This window comes from Centruroides sculpturatus, unplaced genomic scaffold (genome assembly GCF_000671375.1).
Source record: "Centruroides sculpturatus isolate CEXI.00-Female unplaced genomic scaffold, Cexi_2.0 scaffold35, whole genome shotgun sequence".
Lineage (NCBI taxonomy): Eukaryota > Metazoa > Arthropoda > Arachnida > Scorpiones > Buthidae > Centruroides > Centruroides sculpturatus.
The window spans coordinates 596,313-613,715 of NW_019384311.1; the positions used below are offsets into that span (position 1 = coordinate 596,313).

Here is a 17,403-nt window from a genome sequence, read left to right on the forward strand (position 1 = left end):
TATATATATATTTTTACAATCAATTGAATTAAATTTCATGCCAATGAAAATATAAAATATTAGAATTCTCTAACTTTTAGGAAAGACAATTTCAGATTGTTTATATGACATTATTTGTATCAGGAATGTTCAGATTCACTCAACTGAGATGTCTAACGATGTGATGTAATTTCCCACAGGAACAATCTCGAAAGTACATACATCCCGTAAAAATCTAATTGGAAAAGGAAACGTATATAGGCCAGTTGAATTCGGTAAAACTTTTCAAATAAAATCAAACGAAAAGAATATTTTTTTTTAAAATTAATAAGAATGTATTTCTTAAGAGAAAAAAAAACTAACCTGCTGATTTATGAAGTGAATTTTTATTTTGTAAAATAATTTATATGCGTACAATAAATTTTATAAGTAAAAATAGAAATAATTTTTACTTTCCCGGCTATTATATATAAAAAGAAAATTATGACGATCGGTTAAATAAAAAAGATCCACGAAAAATATTTAGATTTTTGGACTTAGAGGACTTTGAAACGTCGAGAAATGCAAAAAAAGTTGTGGTATTTCCGTATGTCTGGGGGGGAAAAACGATTTTCTTCACTCAGTTTGAAGCTTAATAACTCCTGTGCGTTTTGTCGAAAATATCTGAAATTTTATATGGAGGTTTGGATATTTGTGTGATTAATGCTGTTAAATTTTGGTGATTAAAGGTCGAGGGAGTGGAAAGATAGAGGGGGGGTCGTGTGTCATATCTCGAGTTAGGTCTGACTTAATGACAATTTTACTCGTTATTTGCATTTATAATTTTTTATGAAACTCATCTCTATCCTAAAATTATGTTTTTTACCATTTTATAATAATTAATAATATAAAAAGTTATTAAAATATTATAACAGATGGCACCACACAAGGTGTTAACTTTATTGCCGGGAAAGTTACCCAACTCGTTGGTGAGTTGTGTGTTAATGAATTATAAATTAGTAAAACTTTATGACTATTAACAGTATGTTATTAAAAATATTAGCAAGGCCACAATGGGGAGTATCTACGAAAAAAACCCTGTTAACTTGAAAATTCTTTGAAAAGTAATTTGAGAAGAATGTTTAAAATTAATTTTATATAGTTTTACGTTAAAAATAGTATATAAAATGAATGTATATTTATTGTATGAGCATATTCATAATATATCTGAAAATGAACAAGGAAAGTTTAGTAAACACATAAGAGAAAGAACGAAGCATTCTCTAGTTATGTGAAAAGTTCTAATAAATATTACTTAGTTTGAATAATGAAAAATAACTGTGAGAAAGGATTGCAGAAGCTTTTAATTCAATACAAACAGTTGAGTTTTTGAGAAAATATAACGATCAATGAAGTAATGCGAAGAAGTAGAACACGTGGAAAACATTTTAAGATTTAATATGTCATATTAAATACTTTCTCGTGAATGTATGCTTTGAAATGCTTGCTTTTCAATAAATTCATGACTAACTATTTTCTCTTTACTTTGAAGTAATAATTAAATAAAAAGTATTCTAAATGATATATTAAATATTTAAAATGTTTTTTTATTTGTTTTGCTTCTATATATCAAATCATTGATCAGCACACCTTCACAAATATTCCAGCAGTATTGAATTAAAAGATTCTGCTATCCTTTCTCATAGTTATTCTTCATAATTTCTTTCATTCCTCTAACTAAATCTTTCACATGATTCTAAATATTTAATTATCTAAACGTCAATGTATTGCATTAATTTCAATCCTTTTCGCATAATTTTTGATTAATATAACTTTAGTTCTCTGTACAATTTCGCTATTTTATATTTGGGAAAAGAGTCAAGACTGCTTACATAGATACAATCATATCGATAAAGAGTGTGACAATAATTTATAACTGGCAATAACAGCTTACTGGAAACTACTTTCACTAAGTGTTAGTTACAGAACAAATCTTGTGACAGTTAACATATAGGTTTGTACCAGAAACTTTTTCGGACATAAAAAAGGAGGTTTAAGTTCACATCAATTGTATAATCCCTGAAATAGAAGCTGATAGCTAATCATTATCCTACTGAGTAATTTTTGATAAATTTACTACGAATATTCTCCACAATATTAAGGCACAAAATGAGGGATTTTACATAACAAATTTTTGTACATCGATATTTTCAATGAAATAAAAAATACACGAGATGATTTTTTTTGGGTTTTAAGCAAATATTAACTAATTAATTGAATCATTTAATTTATAATTACTCTTCTTCCAATTATTTAAATAGTAAGTGTTAGACTTAATTATTATAGAAGTAATATTAACAGTTATTTTAGAAAGACTATAGAAGAAGCAAGGATAAAAATGGGCTTTTAGTGTAAAGAAGCAAGTACAAGAAAAGCTGATAACCACTACTACGATAAAAGAAACTGTCTTAGTCAGGTATTTTGTAAAAAAAACTATCTTTGAATTAATCTTAATTAAAAGACTAAGTTTGTATGACCTTTCAACCTTTATTAATGTCTTATTGAAGTTTAAGTCTAATGAATTAATTTTCTGGTAATTTCTTAAATTGATAAACATAAATTTTATATATCATACCAAATGAAACATAAATTAACCCGTTAATTCATGAAGTATTGTTTATGCAAATTTTCAATTATTTGAACTTTAAATATAAATTAAAATGATAGATTTAGCAGTTTGTAAAGAATAAGTATCCAAATATTTAAAAATTTCTTTATACATGTATAATAAAATATATCTAAAAATATTAAATAAATTTATTATAATTTGTATTTTAAAGTATTAATTCTTGGTCTTACCTGTAAATAAAGAAAGAAGATATGCAAAGGAAAACAATAACGCAGGCTAAAACAGCACTAACAATAGCATATTGAGGAATTTCTACACAAATAAAAAGTTTATTTCAACATCTTTATAAAGCTTTAAAAATAAATCATTTTATTTATTAAAATTTTCTTTATTCAAGTATTCAAATAAGAATAATTTTTTATTTTATTTTATCAAATAATTTATTTATAACATATAAAAAAAATTATTTATTTTAAATAAATGTACCATCATCGGGACATTTTGAACCATCAAAACCACAGTTTGGAGTGTCGGGAGGAGGTTGTAATCGATTTCCAGCCCAATGGATTTTTTTATTTGGTAAGTTTACGAACTGTTTACTGACACCGTAATAGTTAGCAACTACCTAAAAAAATAATAATATTTATAAACATTTTACAGGTTTAAATAATCATTTATAATTTCACAAAAAAAATTTAGAAAAAATTAGGGAATTTTTTACCAAAATACAAGCCGGCCCTTAAGTCAGTTAACCGAAGTTTCTATTTTTTTTTAAAAAATACTTACTAAAAAGTCGGTTAAACCCGAAGTATTTTATTAATATATCCAAGTTTACTGAGTTTTGGGTCATTCTGTATATAATTAAAACAATAAAATTGTTTTTTTTTCTACGTAAAATACGAAAAACACCTTTTAATTTCCTGTAGAATGAAAATAATATAATAGGATTCTGTTTATGATTAGTTAGACACCTCCAAAAATGGAGAGAAAATAATAAATTCAAAACAGTTATTCTAGATTGGCGAATAGATATAAAAAAAAAATATATTCATTCAAAGTGTAGAAAGGAAGCACTTTAGATGAATAGGAAGTTAGACCTTAATGCCATTAATTCTTATCAAAGATATAACTAGAAAACTTTTTATCTGTTAATGGAATGTCTTGAACAATCGCGTCTAGCTTTTATCAGATGGGAAATTTATCAAGTCTTGAGAACTTTCTGATAAATGAAAAACATTATTTCCTCTTTTAAAAAAAAGGTAATTTTATATTAGAGTAAATTGAAAAAAGTCAAAGAAAATATCAAGTAATAAATACACATTAAGAATTATATATAAATGGCATATCTTTTTATATTAATAACATGTTTTTTAACATCTTTCTTTTTATATAAAAGAAGATTTATATCGAACAGGACATAATGTTTGTTTCTGAAAGGATGTTAGATACTTTCTTATATTTTATTTAAGAAATTTCGAATCCCATAATGTATTTTTATAGTCTTAATCTATGTTATATGAACGTATATAAATAAAAAAAAATATTATTTGTATGAATAACGATAGAGAATATTTCAAGATATGTATGAAACAGCCTACGACAGTTCTTTTTAAGTACAAACTTTGATAGATTTTTATTAAAGTTTTATGTCATAAAAATTTCTTTTCTGTAAACTTTCCTTTAGAAAACTTAACTAATAAACTAGCCCGTAGATAATAAAGATGATTTAATAAATCCATCATCTTTATTTATCTTTGTAATAATTGAAAAAACTCGACGTCCAACATTTCTGAAGAATTAGATAAACTAATATATATTTATTTTAAATTTTTTAATTTCATATAATTTCGTATTTTAAACTATTGCAGGGGCGTAATTAGAAATTTTAGACCACTTACCTTATTTTGTTTAAGAGACTAAGATTTCTAATTATGCAATTAAAATGGACCGCGTAAAAAAGACCCCCCCTATAACACCGTTGATTATTCCGTTTTATATGAATTTCATGTTGTACGAGTCACTTAAATTTTACAAATATGTGAGCCGTTCACAGCCCGGCACACGTATTTGTAAAATCTAAGTGATTCGTACAACATGGAATTCATATAAAACGGAAAAATCAACAATCTTATAGGGGGGTCGACTGGTACTGTACTCGTCACAATGAAGACTGAGTGGGCCCTAGAGCAGCAATTAATACATTTTTACTTACTCCAGAAAATTAAATCACGGCTATGTATCAATAGATCAGAAGTCAGTTGTCAATCAGTACTTCAATTTACATTCGTATAACGTCTTATGTACGCAAAAGAAACCCCCGATCTACAGTCCTGTTAATGGGCTCTATGGGCACTACTATACATGAATTAAGAGTGGATAGGAAAACGGTAAAACAGTATATTTGCATTGAAAATTCCGTATTGTGTTCAAATTTTACAAATGTCAGTTTAAACAAATATATACAAATTGTAGCTCATTTTAAACATCACCACCGAGGGATCTAACAAATTAACAAACAAAAGTATTGCATAATGTTTAACTAAATATTTATTTATAAATACTAATCTTAACCCTAAATACACAAATTCTGGAAATGAAATTTGATGTAATACATTTATTGATTTTTGACCATTAATATTTTTAATACAAGTTTCACTTAATCGAAAATTGCATTGTTGCGGAGTGATAAGGATAATTGGATAAAATAAACTGTAAAAATGGTATAAATTTATTTAAAATTAATCGTTCCTATTCAGAACAAACAAAAAAATATTAATGTTTCTTATATAGGCCTAATTTTAAAAAATTCTCATATTTATACTGTTCCTAGAAACGGTGCTTGAGGCCTGGTCTGGGTTTTCGTTATGTAATAGACCCTTCAGCGACGTTTATACGCCCTTAACAGTAGTTATGCCACTGATTACAGCATTACATATTTCGTTTCACACATTTGAGTATTTCACTTACTTGAAGAAGCGCCTCATTAGAAAAATATTTTCTTTTAATATTATGAAGAATAGGCATTAAAGTAATTTTTCTCTCTATTTAAGTGGAAGTTACGTTGTGACAATAATAGCTTTAATTAAAATGAATACTATCTTCAATAATCTTTGACTTCTTAAAACTGTAAAGGCTAATAATTTAAGATAAATCACTTACAGAGTCATTACTATGTACAGTACCATGTTCAATTTTAAGTTGTTTATTTTTTAAAGCTTTAATTATTTAGTTTTAAATATTAATAATTTGTGTGCAGTTAGATTTTAAGAATTTTATTAACAATTTTCTTTCAAAAATTATAAGGAGTATCCACTTAAACATTTGTCCACAAGCAAAAGAGATCTTTCCTTCATTGCCTGAGTGTATATGTAATCTGTTGTAGTGCTAAAATAAACGAAGGGAATCAATTTAAGACAAGTTAGCACAACATAAAAATAATCTCCGACTGTAAAGAATAAAGACAACATTGCAGAAATTGATACAAAAAATAAGCTATTTTGTTATAAAAAAAAACATGTTAACAATACATATGTTGAGAAATTAAAAGAACCTTTACTGAATTCTCAATGGGAAATTAGAACCCATCAGAGAGAATGGAGTGTAAATTATAAGATTAAAGAGAGTGTTATTCTTTTTTTAAATGAAATTGGTGATTATATTAAATAAAATTAGCGGAGTGATAACTAAATTATTGTAAAATTAAAAGAATAATTTAAAAAGAAGGCATTCTTCACAGATAGAAACAAAGAAAAGTCAATATTTCAACCCACCTTTCAATAAACAAAGATATTAAAATATTGAATTCTTTATAATCTATATCGTAATTTGATTAATATAAGTTTTATTTAGGAGAGTTTGAAGCTAAGATAAGAATTTAAATATTTCTGAAATTATAGAAAATGTTTAAACTGTAAATTATAAAGCTTACATTCAAACAATTTAATTCTCTATAATTCTATTCACGTAAAATGAGATCTAGAGCAGCATTATGAGAAAGTCTTATGGAAAGAGTTAGAGATTGTAAGAGCAGCGTACAGTACAATGTAAATTCGAAGTGAGAAGGAGAAAAATGGAAACACAAACTGCTATTGTAACACATTTATTGATGTATCTACATCTGAAAACAAACAGAATGTGCGAGGAATAAAGATGAAATGTACTGGAAAAGGAAACTGAGAATTGTCCATCCAAACACTCAACTATTCGATAACATTCAAGTAAGGATATTCGATAGAGAACCATTTTTCTCCGATGTGATACAAGAAATAATAATAAATGTATGAAAATAAATTTATTTTATATTATCTCAATCAACCATGAACACCTTATTTTGTTTAAGAGACTAAGATTTCTAATTATGCAATTAAAATGGACCGCGTAAAAAAGACCCCCCCTATAACACCGTTGATTATTCCGTTTTATATGAATTTCATGTTGTACGAGTCACTTAAATTTTACAAATATGTGAGCCGTTCACAGCCCGGCACACGTATTTGTAAAATCTAAGTGACTCGTACAACATGGAATTCATATAAAACGGAAAAATCAACAATCTTATAGGGGGGGTCGACTGGTACTGTACTCGTCACAATGAAGACTGAGTGGGCCCTAGAGCAGCAATTAATACATTTTTACTTACTCCAGAAAATTAAATCACGGCTATGTATCAATAGATCAGAAGTCAGTTGTCAATCAGTACTTCAATTTACATTCGTATAACGTCTTATGTACGCAAAAGAAACCCCCGATCTACAGTCCTGTTAATGGGCTCTATGGGCACTACTATACATGAATTAAGAGTGGATAGGAAAACGGTAAAACAGTATATTTGCATTGAAAATTCCGTATTGTGTTCAAATTTTACAAATGTCAGTTTAAACAAATATATACAAATTGTAGCTCATTTTAAACATCACCACCGAGGGATCTAACAAATTAACAAACAAAAGTATTGCATAATGTTTAACTAAATATTTATTTATAAATACTAATCTTAACCCTAAATACACAAATTCTGGAAATGAAATTTGATGTAATACATTTATTGATTTTTGACCATTAATATTTTTAATACAAGTTTCACTTAATCGAAAATTGCATTGTTGCGGAGTGATAAGGATAATTGGATAAAATAAACTGTAAAAATGGTATAAATTTATTTAAAATTAATCGTTCCTATTCAGAACAAACAAAAAAATATTAATGTTTCTTATATAGGCCTAATTTTAAAAAATTCTCATATTTATACTGTTCCTAGAAACGGTGCTTGAGGCCTGGTCTGGGTTTTCGTTATGTAATAGACCCTTCAGCGACGTTTATACGCCCTTAACAGTAGTTATGCCACTGATTACAGCATTACATATTTCGTTTCACACATTTGAGTATTTCACTTACTTGAAGAAGCGCCTCATTAGAAAAATATTTTCTTTTAATATTATGAAGAATAGGCATTAAAGTAATTTTTCTCTCTATTTAAGTGGAAGTTACGTTGTGACAATAATAGCTTTAATTAAAATGAATACTATCTTCAATAATCTTTGACTTCTTAAAACTGTAAAGGCTAATAATTTAAGATAAATCACTTACAGAGTCATTACTATGTACAGTACCATGTTCAATTTTAAGTTGTTTATTTTTTAAAGCTTTAATTATTTAGTTTTAAATATTAATAATTTGTGTGCAGTTAGATTTTAAGAATTTTATTAACAATTTTCTTTCAAAAATTATAAGGAGTATCCACTTAAACATTTGTCCACAAGCAAAAGAGATCTTTCCTTCATTGCCTGAGTGTATATGTAATCTGTTGTAGTGCTAAAATAAACGAAGGGAATCAATTTAAGACAAGTTAGCACAACATAAAAATAATCTCCGACTGTAAAGAATAAAGACAACATTGCAGAAATTGATACAAAAAATAAGCTATTTTGTTATAAAAAAAAACATGTTAACAATACATATGTTGAGAAATTAAAAGAACCTTTACTGAATTCTCAATGGGAAATTAGAACCCATCAGAGAGAATGGAGTGTAAATTATAAGATTAAAGAGAGTGTTATTCTTTTTTTAAATGAAATTGGTGATTATATTAAATAAAATTAGCGGAGTGATAACTAAATTATTGTAAAATTAAAAGAATAATTTAAAAAGAAGGCATTCTTCACAGATAGAAACAAAGAAAAGTCAATATTTCAACCCACCTTTCAATAAACAAAGATATTAAAATATTGAATTCTTTATAATCTATATCGTAATTTGATTAATATAAGTTTTATTTAGGAGAGTTTGAAGCTAAGATAAGAATTTAAATATTTCTGAAATTATAGAAAATGTTTAAACTGTAAATTATAAAGCTTACATTCAAACAATTTAATTCTCTATAATTCTATTCACGTAAAATGAGATCTAGAGCAGCATTATGAGAAAGTCTTATGGAAAGAGTTAGAGATTGTAAGAGCAGCGTACAGTACAATGTAAATTCGAAGTGAGAAGGAGAAAAATGGAAACACAAACTGCTATTGTAACACATTTATTGATGTATCTACATCTGAAAACAAACAGAATGTGCGAGGAATAAAGATGAAATGTACTGGAAAAGGAAACTGAGAATTGTCCATCCAAACACTCAACTATTCGATAACATTCAAGTAAGGATATTCGATAGAGAACCATTTTTCTCCGATGTGATACAAGAAATAATAATAAATGTATGAAAATAAATTTATTTTATATTATCTCAATCAACCATGAACATAGCTGTTAATAAGTTAACCTATTTGAATATCAAGACATTATATTAGTCATTACAAGGTATTGTGACGTTATAAATAAGATATTATATAAATAAATTGTAAAGTTGGCAATCTTCATATTTAATTATTTAAAAAATAAGTATAATTAAAGAACTAAAATACAATAAAATTCTCAAAATGAAAACGTAGTCTTAACTTCAACAGATCTATCAAGTTAGGCTAGAGTAAAATTACAGGAAAACTTCAAAACCCCGTTATTTATCAAAATTTAAACTTAAGTTTTAGTTGTACAACTAAATGAATTGTTTTAAAATAATTATTTACTATTATGTAAATGTGATTATGCTTATATTGTGCTAATTCTAGTGATGTGTGGTTACAAGGAAACATTCTCCAAATTTTAACAGTAGCTTGAAAACAAAGGTCTATAAGAGTTTTGATAAGTTTTGTCAAAATGTGAGCTTGAATTCTGGCTCTACAATTATAAAAAATGTTTTAACTTATAATATTAATAGTTTTTTTATATTTTTAATAGAGAAATTGTTTCATTGCCTTACTTATAAGTTTAAAAGATGCTTATTTATTTTCGGATTTCTTCATAATTGAACAAATATTATTTATGAAATTTTTTTCATATCGTCATTTAAATTTTAATCATTTTTATACCATTCCTTAAACGTTCGTTCAAGTCAAAACGAATAAATAAGGTGAATAATTGGACTAAAAAATTTAAAAAATTACAGACCTATAAATTCCCAATGACGACAGGCTGTCTGTTCGTCCTTCCTTAATCCCGAGAACAGAGATGAATATCGAAACCAGATATAGAAAGCTTAGATAGAGGCAGGAGGTCCTGATTAACTATAGACAAGATATGCCAATTCAAAAATTTTCTCCTGAACGAAGTCAGATAGATGACAAGCATTACTCTCATGTTAATGGGAAAAGTATGATGTACAGGGCAAGACACTACTGAAATTGAGAGCATTGTGATGAAAAATTGAAACTAATGATAATTGAATTAACAGTTTTCTGGTGTTTAGGAGTATAAATTCTTTATCAGCATCTTAACTATAATAGAGTATATACACCGCCATAAATTAATAATATGAAAACATATTAGAAAGTAAAGTTGAATGTAAATGAAAATTTTCCTTGTCAGTGTGATTATTTTCGATTATTTTTACTCAATATGAACGAAGAGTTTACATATTTTATTTACAGAAATCTATTTGAAAATTTACTGTAAATAATCCTTCTATTTTTCTGTAAATAAGATGTTGCTTGTTCTAAGAAGAATCTTACCTGGATCTTATTTTTCTGTATAAGAATTATTTTAAAATATAGTTAATGATAACGAGAATTATATAAAGATGATTTCTAAATTTAGTAATTTTCTGCTTTATAATAAATGGCATAATATTTCTTCTCAATAATTCATATTATCAGTAATTATTTTATTAGTCTAGATGAAGCATAAATATAACATAATATATACGAAATTTTCTTTCATAAATATATAATACAGTGTAATATATAAAATACCGATGTATATGTTACAGTCAAAACCCGTTTTTAGTTAGAACGCGTTTTAACTAGTTGAAACTAGTTTATACTGAATGTCTTTGTTAAAACCCGTTTTGTCTAGTTGAAACTAGTTTATACTAAATGTCTTTGTTAAAACCCGTTTTGTCTAGTTGAAACTAGTTTATACTGAATGTCTTTGTTAAAACCAGTTTTGTCTAGTTGAAACTAGTTTATACTGAATGTCTTTGTTAAAACCCGTTTTGTCTAGTTAAAACTAGTTTTAACTCAAATTCATTTTTGACTAGCAGTAAATTCTAGTTTTAACTAGACAAAACCGGTTTTGTCTAGTTAATTTACTGCTGTACATGTTTTGACTTTAGATAAAACTAGTTTTAACTTTTAACATTAGTTAAAACTAATTTTAGCTACATAAATATGTTTGGGGGAAATAAAGTTATGTATAGTGATTCGGCGGAAGATGCCTAACATTTTGCTTATGAAGAAAATTACAGCGCTAATTTGAGTTTAGGAGCCCTCTAATGAAAATATCATATTCTGGAGTATGTCTTTCAAATAAAAGTTTGGAGTTTATTTTAAAAAATTCTATACTGTGTTTGCAATGACGACTTTTTCACTGTCTGGCATTTTAAGCATCTCACCCCAAGTATCTGGGTGAGATGCCAAATGCCATTAGGGTAAGATAACAAATATAATTGCTTAAAATTAATTTTTGAATTTCTTAACCAAATTTAATTTATTGCATATGTAGTACAAAGTACTTCATAGTAAGTATAACAGCACAGTATAAGTATTGTTAAGTTTCCGCCCGTTCTAACGTGTTCTATAGCTAGCTGAAAGCTTTTTTCAGTCCAAAAACTTTTTTGAGAAGTCCTTATATAATTTCTATGCATATCCTGCAATAAAACGAGAAAACAAAAGTTTATTAAAAATAGGCATATTGGAAATCAATTAACAAAAAATAGGCACGTTACCCCAAGAAAAATGTGGCATATTTTCCATTTGTTGGGGTAAGATGCCTAGTAGAGTCACGTGCTCCAGCATGTCCGATCGGGATCGGCGGTAGCTGACAATGGAAACTTTAGAACCTTAACTACATCACACATTAATTGTTTTTAGCAATTTTTAATAAATTCCATTTTAACTTTTAGTTTAAAATTATTCTAGAAACATTTCACAACAAAAACTTCGTTCTTATCTAGCTTTTATTCTTCTCGGATGTAGAAAATGAAGTAACGGTAGCCAACTACAGCTTTCCGCACTCAATATTGGCCCAACGATTCATCATACAAATACATGACAATATGTGACGTCACCGTTTGAAAATATCAAAAATTAGGCATCTTCCCCCGCTTACCATCTTACCCCGAATCACTCTATGCGTTGCAGTCAAACCAGTTTTTAGTTAGGATGCGTTTTAACTAGTTAAAACTAGTTTATACTGGATGTCTTTGTTAAAACCCGTTTTGTCTAGTTAAAACTAGAATTTACTGCTAGTCAAAAATGAATTTGAGTTAAAACTAGTTTTAACTAGACAAAACGGGTTTTAACAAAGACATTCAGTATAAACTAGTTTCAACTAGACAAAACGGGTTTTAACAAATACATTCGGTATAAACTAGTTTCAACTAGTTAAAACGCGTTCTAACTAAAAACGGGTTTTGACTGTAACATATATAAGAATATTTTCATCTAAATTTTTGTATCAACAGCCTTGTATATGTAAAAAAGTTGAAAAAAAACAAAGTTTTTATTGTGAAAATATAAATCAAATTGGATTTAAATTACGAGAAATGACTAAAAAATAAGAAATAATCTTATACTGATTCAAATAACAAAAATTCTTCTCCATCCAACACTACGAAAAGAGTTATAAAGCAAGCTTTTATAAAATACTTTCATTATAACAGTAAGAAAGATGCAATTTAACTGATATTAGTTCATTTTTAATATTATATACTAATTCAGCTTTCTTTTAAAATAATAAAAATATTTAAAAATAATACATAGAACAAAACATTTACATTAGATCTCTATAGAAAAAACATCATAACACATAAAGTTCTATTATTAGAAGCATAAAGGAAGAAAGAAGGGGGAAACATTAATAGGATCAAGCAAAAAACGTCTTAAATAAATAGAAAGTTGAAATGAAAAATAAATGTAACAGAAAATTTTCTTTCGAAAGATTTTTATGTTCGAAGATAACATTTCTAATATTTATTTTTTGAACTTGACGTTTTCATTTGTTCTTAAGCCACGCAGAACACGATAAAATTTCTCTCTCTACTTGTGTTTATTTTTAGAATTCACTTGTATTAAGATTAATTCTAACAAAATCGTCTGAATAATTAAATTTGTTTTATATAAATAAATATATTTTAGAAATAAAATATGAAAATAATTGATAAAATCATCAATAAAAAATATATTAAACGTTAATTGGAACATGGTTATGATTACAACGTTTAATTAAGTTAAATACATAAAGTAATGAAATTGAAATCTACCATTTTTTTAACCAAAAAAAACCCCTCATTATATCATAGCAAATAACTTAAAACTTCATTTGTATAGATATATACTATCAGAAGAATACAAAAATGCATTTAAGTTTTACTTTCCCAGATGTTATATATTACAGATGGAAAGTATGGCGATCAGTCAAAAGATGATCTCCAAGATTTATATATTTTTGGACTTAGATAACCTTGAAACGTCGAAAAATGAACAAAAATTCAAGTGTTTTTTCTATATGTATAGATGTTAATACGTGTGTGGGACACGATTTTGCGCCCCTCTTTGAAGATTAATAACTCCTATGTCGAAACTTTCTGAAATTTTTCAGGAACATTTGTATATTAGGGTGATTGGTGCTGTTAAATTTTGCTGGTTAAATATCGACATGGTGGGGAGATTAAAAGGGGTCGTGTCATATCTACAGTTGGATTAATGCGATTTTACTCGTTATCAGAATTTACAATTTTTTATTTATTTATAAAACCAATCTCTACCTACAAAATTAAGCTTTTAACCATTTTATAATAATTAAAAATATAAAATATTATAACAGATAGTGCCATACCTGCAGTTTTAAATGTTGCTTGGAAAGTTAAACAACTCGTTGCTGGATTTTTATTATAAATTGACTTAATAAGAAATTTATATATATATGTTTTGTGTTTATTTGTATCTTTTCGTCCTCTTAACGGGCCTTTTGCACCCCCTTTTTAAACAAATGAAATATGCAGAATGTTTCTTTATTAATGAAAAAAGTCTTAAACTTTTTATTTTTTTTGTTTGTAAAAATAATATTAATTCATAGGGATAGGAACCACTACGTACCCCTCGTGACCCCGGAAAAATGCTCACCAACCCCTTCTCAAGTGATCTGCGTATATATAAATTAAGCTTATATAAATTAAACACGTAGTAATCACGTGTATGTTTCAAAATTTTATATAATAAACGTATAATTCAATTATAACTAATAACAAAAAGAAGTCTGAAGTATATATATTTTTTAATAATTTCCACATAAAAGATCAAAGTGCAAATAAGTTTTCTTCTCATTAAGTTTTTTTTGCAAACTTCCGTAAAACTTCTGATGGTTTTGGACAAATAAATGCAATAATTCATCGACCTCTTTGACGCTCCTATTGAAGTTCTAAAATGCTTTCATCAGAACTTCTACTTATTTATATCATTGTTAAAAAAATAATGAACGTTTTCTACAAGAAATTATTTTTTAACTTTACTACAAAGGTCTTATTATTATTATTAATAATAAAGTAAAGTAGAACATCTGTTTTTTTACACGACCTTCTAATGTTATTTCCAAGTAATTAATCATTAATCAATAATGGTTGAAAGGCGCCAGTTCGTGTTTTAAATATATATATTAAGTTATTGGCGCACAATTTTCTAAATTTAATACGAAAAGATCGTTAAATTATCGAAATTTTTATTTTATACTCTATTAAGAATATGTTTTGTTAGTGTTTCATGAATTTTAATTCCACATATTGACTGTACCAGTTAAGCACTGTACAGTACATCTTATCGGTAGGGCAGCTCCATAATTAAATATCAGATTACCTGATTGACATTAAATTATACAAAATGTTATAATATTAAAGAGATTTTGATGTACCGTACAATAATCCTACTGATTAATTTATAACGTTTTGACCTTTGATCTTAAAGAAGTAGATATAAAATTACTCTTTTCATTATTATTTGACTGCAATTTTAAATTACAGACCTATAAAAAAATTATATTAATTGAATTTATTCCTTAGTTAAATCTCTCATCTATTATTATTTTTTTAAAATCGATAATAAGCATTTAGAAAAGTTTTAAGTTTCTATAATTTGTTTTATAGCCCTTACGTGTGCTTTAATAATGAAAAAAAATATCTGGAAAGTTTAAAAATTACGAAAAAAAATCATTAAATAAGCGTATATTTTGTGATTTTTCATAAATTTTATCAGACTAACGAAATTAGAAAGTGGCTGTCATTGTTAATGTTTCGTCAATTTTTCTTTCTTTGGCCAATTAAACTTTTGATGAAAAAATACGTTTTAAACCGCCTCCATTAACGATAACTTCAATTCCTACGACATTTATTCGAAAAAAAAGAAAAAACTCTTGAGAAGACAACGTAAAGTTGTCCAATAAAATCTACTACACTAAGATTATTGATGATCTTTGCTTAAGAGGAAAAGATTTCTTATGGTTTCTGTCAATGAAAGTGATCAAGAAAACTGGGATTTTCCAGGTCTTTTATAATATCGCGTAGAAAGATTTCTTTGGAGGCTATTATATGAAAATACAGTTATCTCCTTTATCGTGAAATAAATCTATAAGAGATTATTATAACGACAATTCTCAATTTATAAAATTCAAACGTGAACAGTATCTAAAAATTCCGTAATTATTTTAACAATGTTTTAAAAAACAATAAATATCTATAATTAATGTACTATTGTATAACAAATCTGACCTTTGCTACTTTGTGTATTAAATACAGTAGTAATTATACACAAACTTCTAAAGTAAATACTTATATACATGTTTTATACTGAGGAGATTTCTCTGTATGTCATTTGTATGTACAGATCTTTGCTCAGGCAGACTTGTCCATCTGGGTCCTCGTTTTTGAGCTCTAGAGACATCCCTCAACTTTCCTTCAGAGGTCTAGCGTCTTTTTTTAAAGATTAGATTTCTGAAGTAATCTGTTATAGGTGGGCTTTTCAGTTTTAGGTGCATTTGGCCTGTTGGCCACATCTGTACAACACTAACAATAACGAGCGATTATTTATTGTGACATGGTCACAATGCTAGATTGCAATTTTTAATCATATTTTTAATTAATTTAATTTAAAATATATGCTCTCCGCCTCAAATTAATAGTGTTCTGCCCCTGTATATCATACTTTTCTTTCAATAATAGAGTCGTGTCGGTCTTCTATTAACTGCTTTCAAGGGAAAATGTTTGAATTGAAATAACATAACTTCCAATTTCCATCGGAAGATCCTATATAGTTAATCGGGCTTCCTAACCCTAAGGTTTCCAAACATATTTCTGACTTTCATCTATGTAACTCCGTTCTCGAGATTAAGGAATCACAGGTAGACGGACGGACGACAGTCCCCACTTTCGTCTACGTTTATAGATCTACAATTTTTCCAACTTTTACAATAAAATTAGAGAAACTTCTGCGTTGCTTTGTGTTCTTACTCATTTTTTTAAACAAAGGAAAACTGAAAAAGTACTAAGACTTAAAATAATAAAAATTATATCAAATTAAACATCAGGTCTTTCTTTTATATAGACCGTCGATTATAGCCATAGAAGTACTCATTTATTTTGCTTCATCTGATAAATTTCTACAGTTTTAATAGCTTTAAAAATTAATTGTCTATAAAAATATCACTTCACGTAATCTATCATGAAACATTCTTTCAATCGAAAATATAGATTATTATTGTAAAACTTATAATTTTGATAACAGACGGGTAATTCTTTATTGTGACATTGTCACAATAATTAGTTCGCCAATAACAAAGTCACCGGGCTGTAATTTTTAATCATACTTTTTTAATTTGTTTAATATAAAATACCGTATATGCTCTCCACCTCAAATTAGTTGTGTTTTGTCCCTATATATTATACTTTTCCTATTAGCAACGGAGTCGTGTCGGTTATCTATCTAACTCCTATCAGGACAAAATGTTTCAATTAAAATAACAAGTAGTTATCGGTCCTCCTGCCCTTACGCTTTCCATATCTCGTCTCGGCTTTGATTTTTCTACCTATCTTTTCGAGATTAAGGAAGGACAGACAGCCAGACGAACAGCAGTGGGAATTTATAGGTCAGCAATATTTTAAATTGCAGCCCAAAAGATAATAATACACACAAGAGAGAGAGAGAGAGAGAGAGAGAGAGAGGAAAAAATTATATTAAAAATTTCGTATGATTTTTTTCTTTTTTTGTCGATATTATTTCTTTTTTCCA

The 17,403-nt window shown here is 27.2% G+C and overlaps 1 protein-coding gene across 1 annotated transcript in view; it reads right to left on the bottom strand.

Annotated features, from left to right (window-relative positions):
* The window catches only part of LOC111621704 (atrial natriuretic peptide receptor 1-like), a 195,087-nt gene that overhangs the window by 24,168 nt on the left and 153,516 nt on the right, over positions 1-17,403 (bottom strand). The window contains exons 6-7 of the mRNA XM_023363930.1: positions 3,074-3,212; positions 2,818-2,899 (exon numbers count right to left, since the gene is read on the bottom strand). Coding sequence (XP_023219698.1) covers positions 2,818-2,899; positions 3,074-3,212 — 221 coding nt within the window. The remainder of the gene's footprint in view (positions 1-2,817; positions 2,900-3,073; positions 3,213-17,403) is intronic.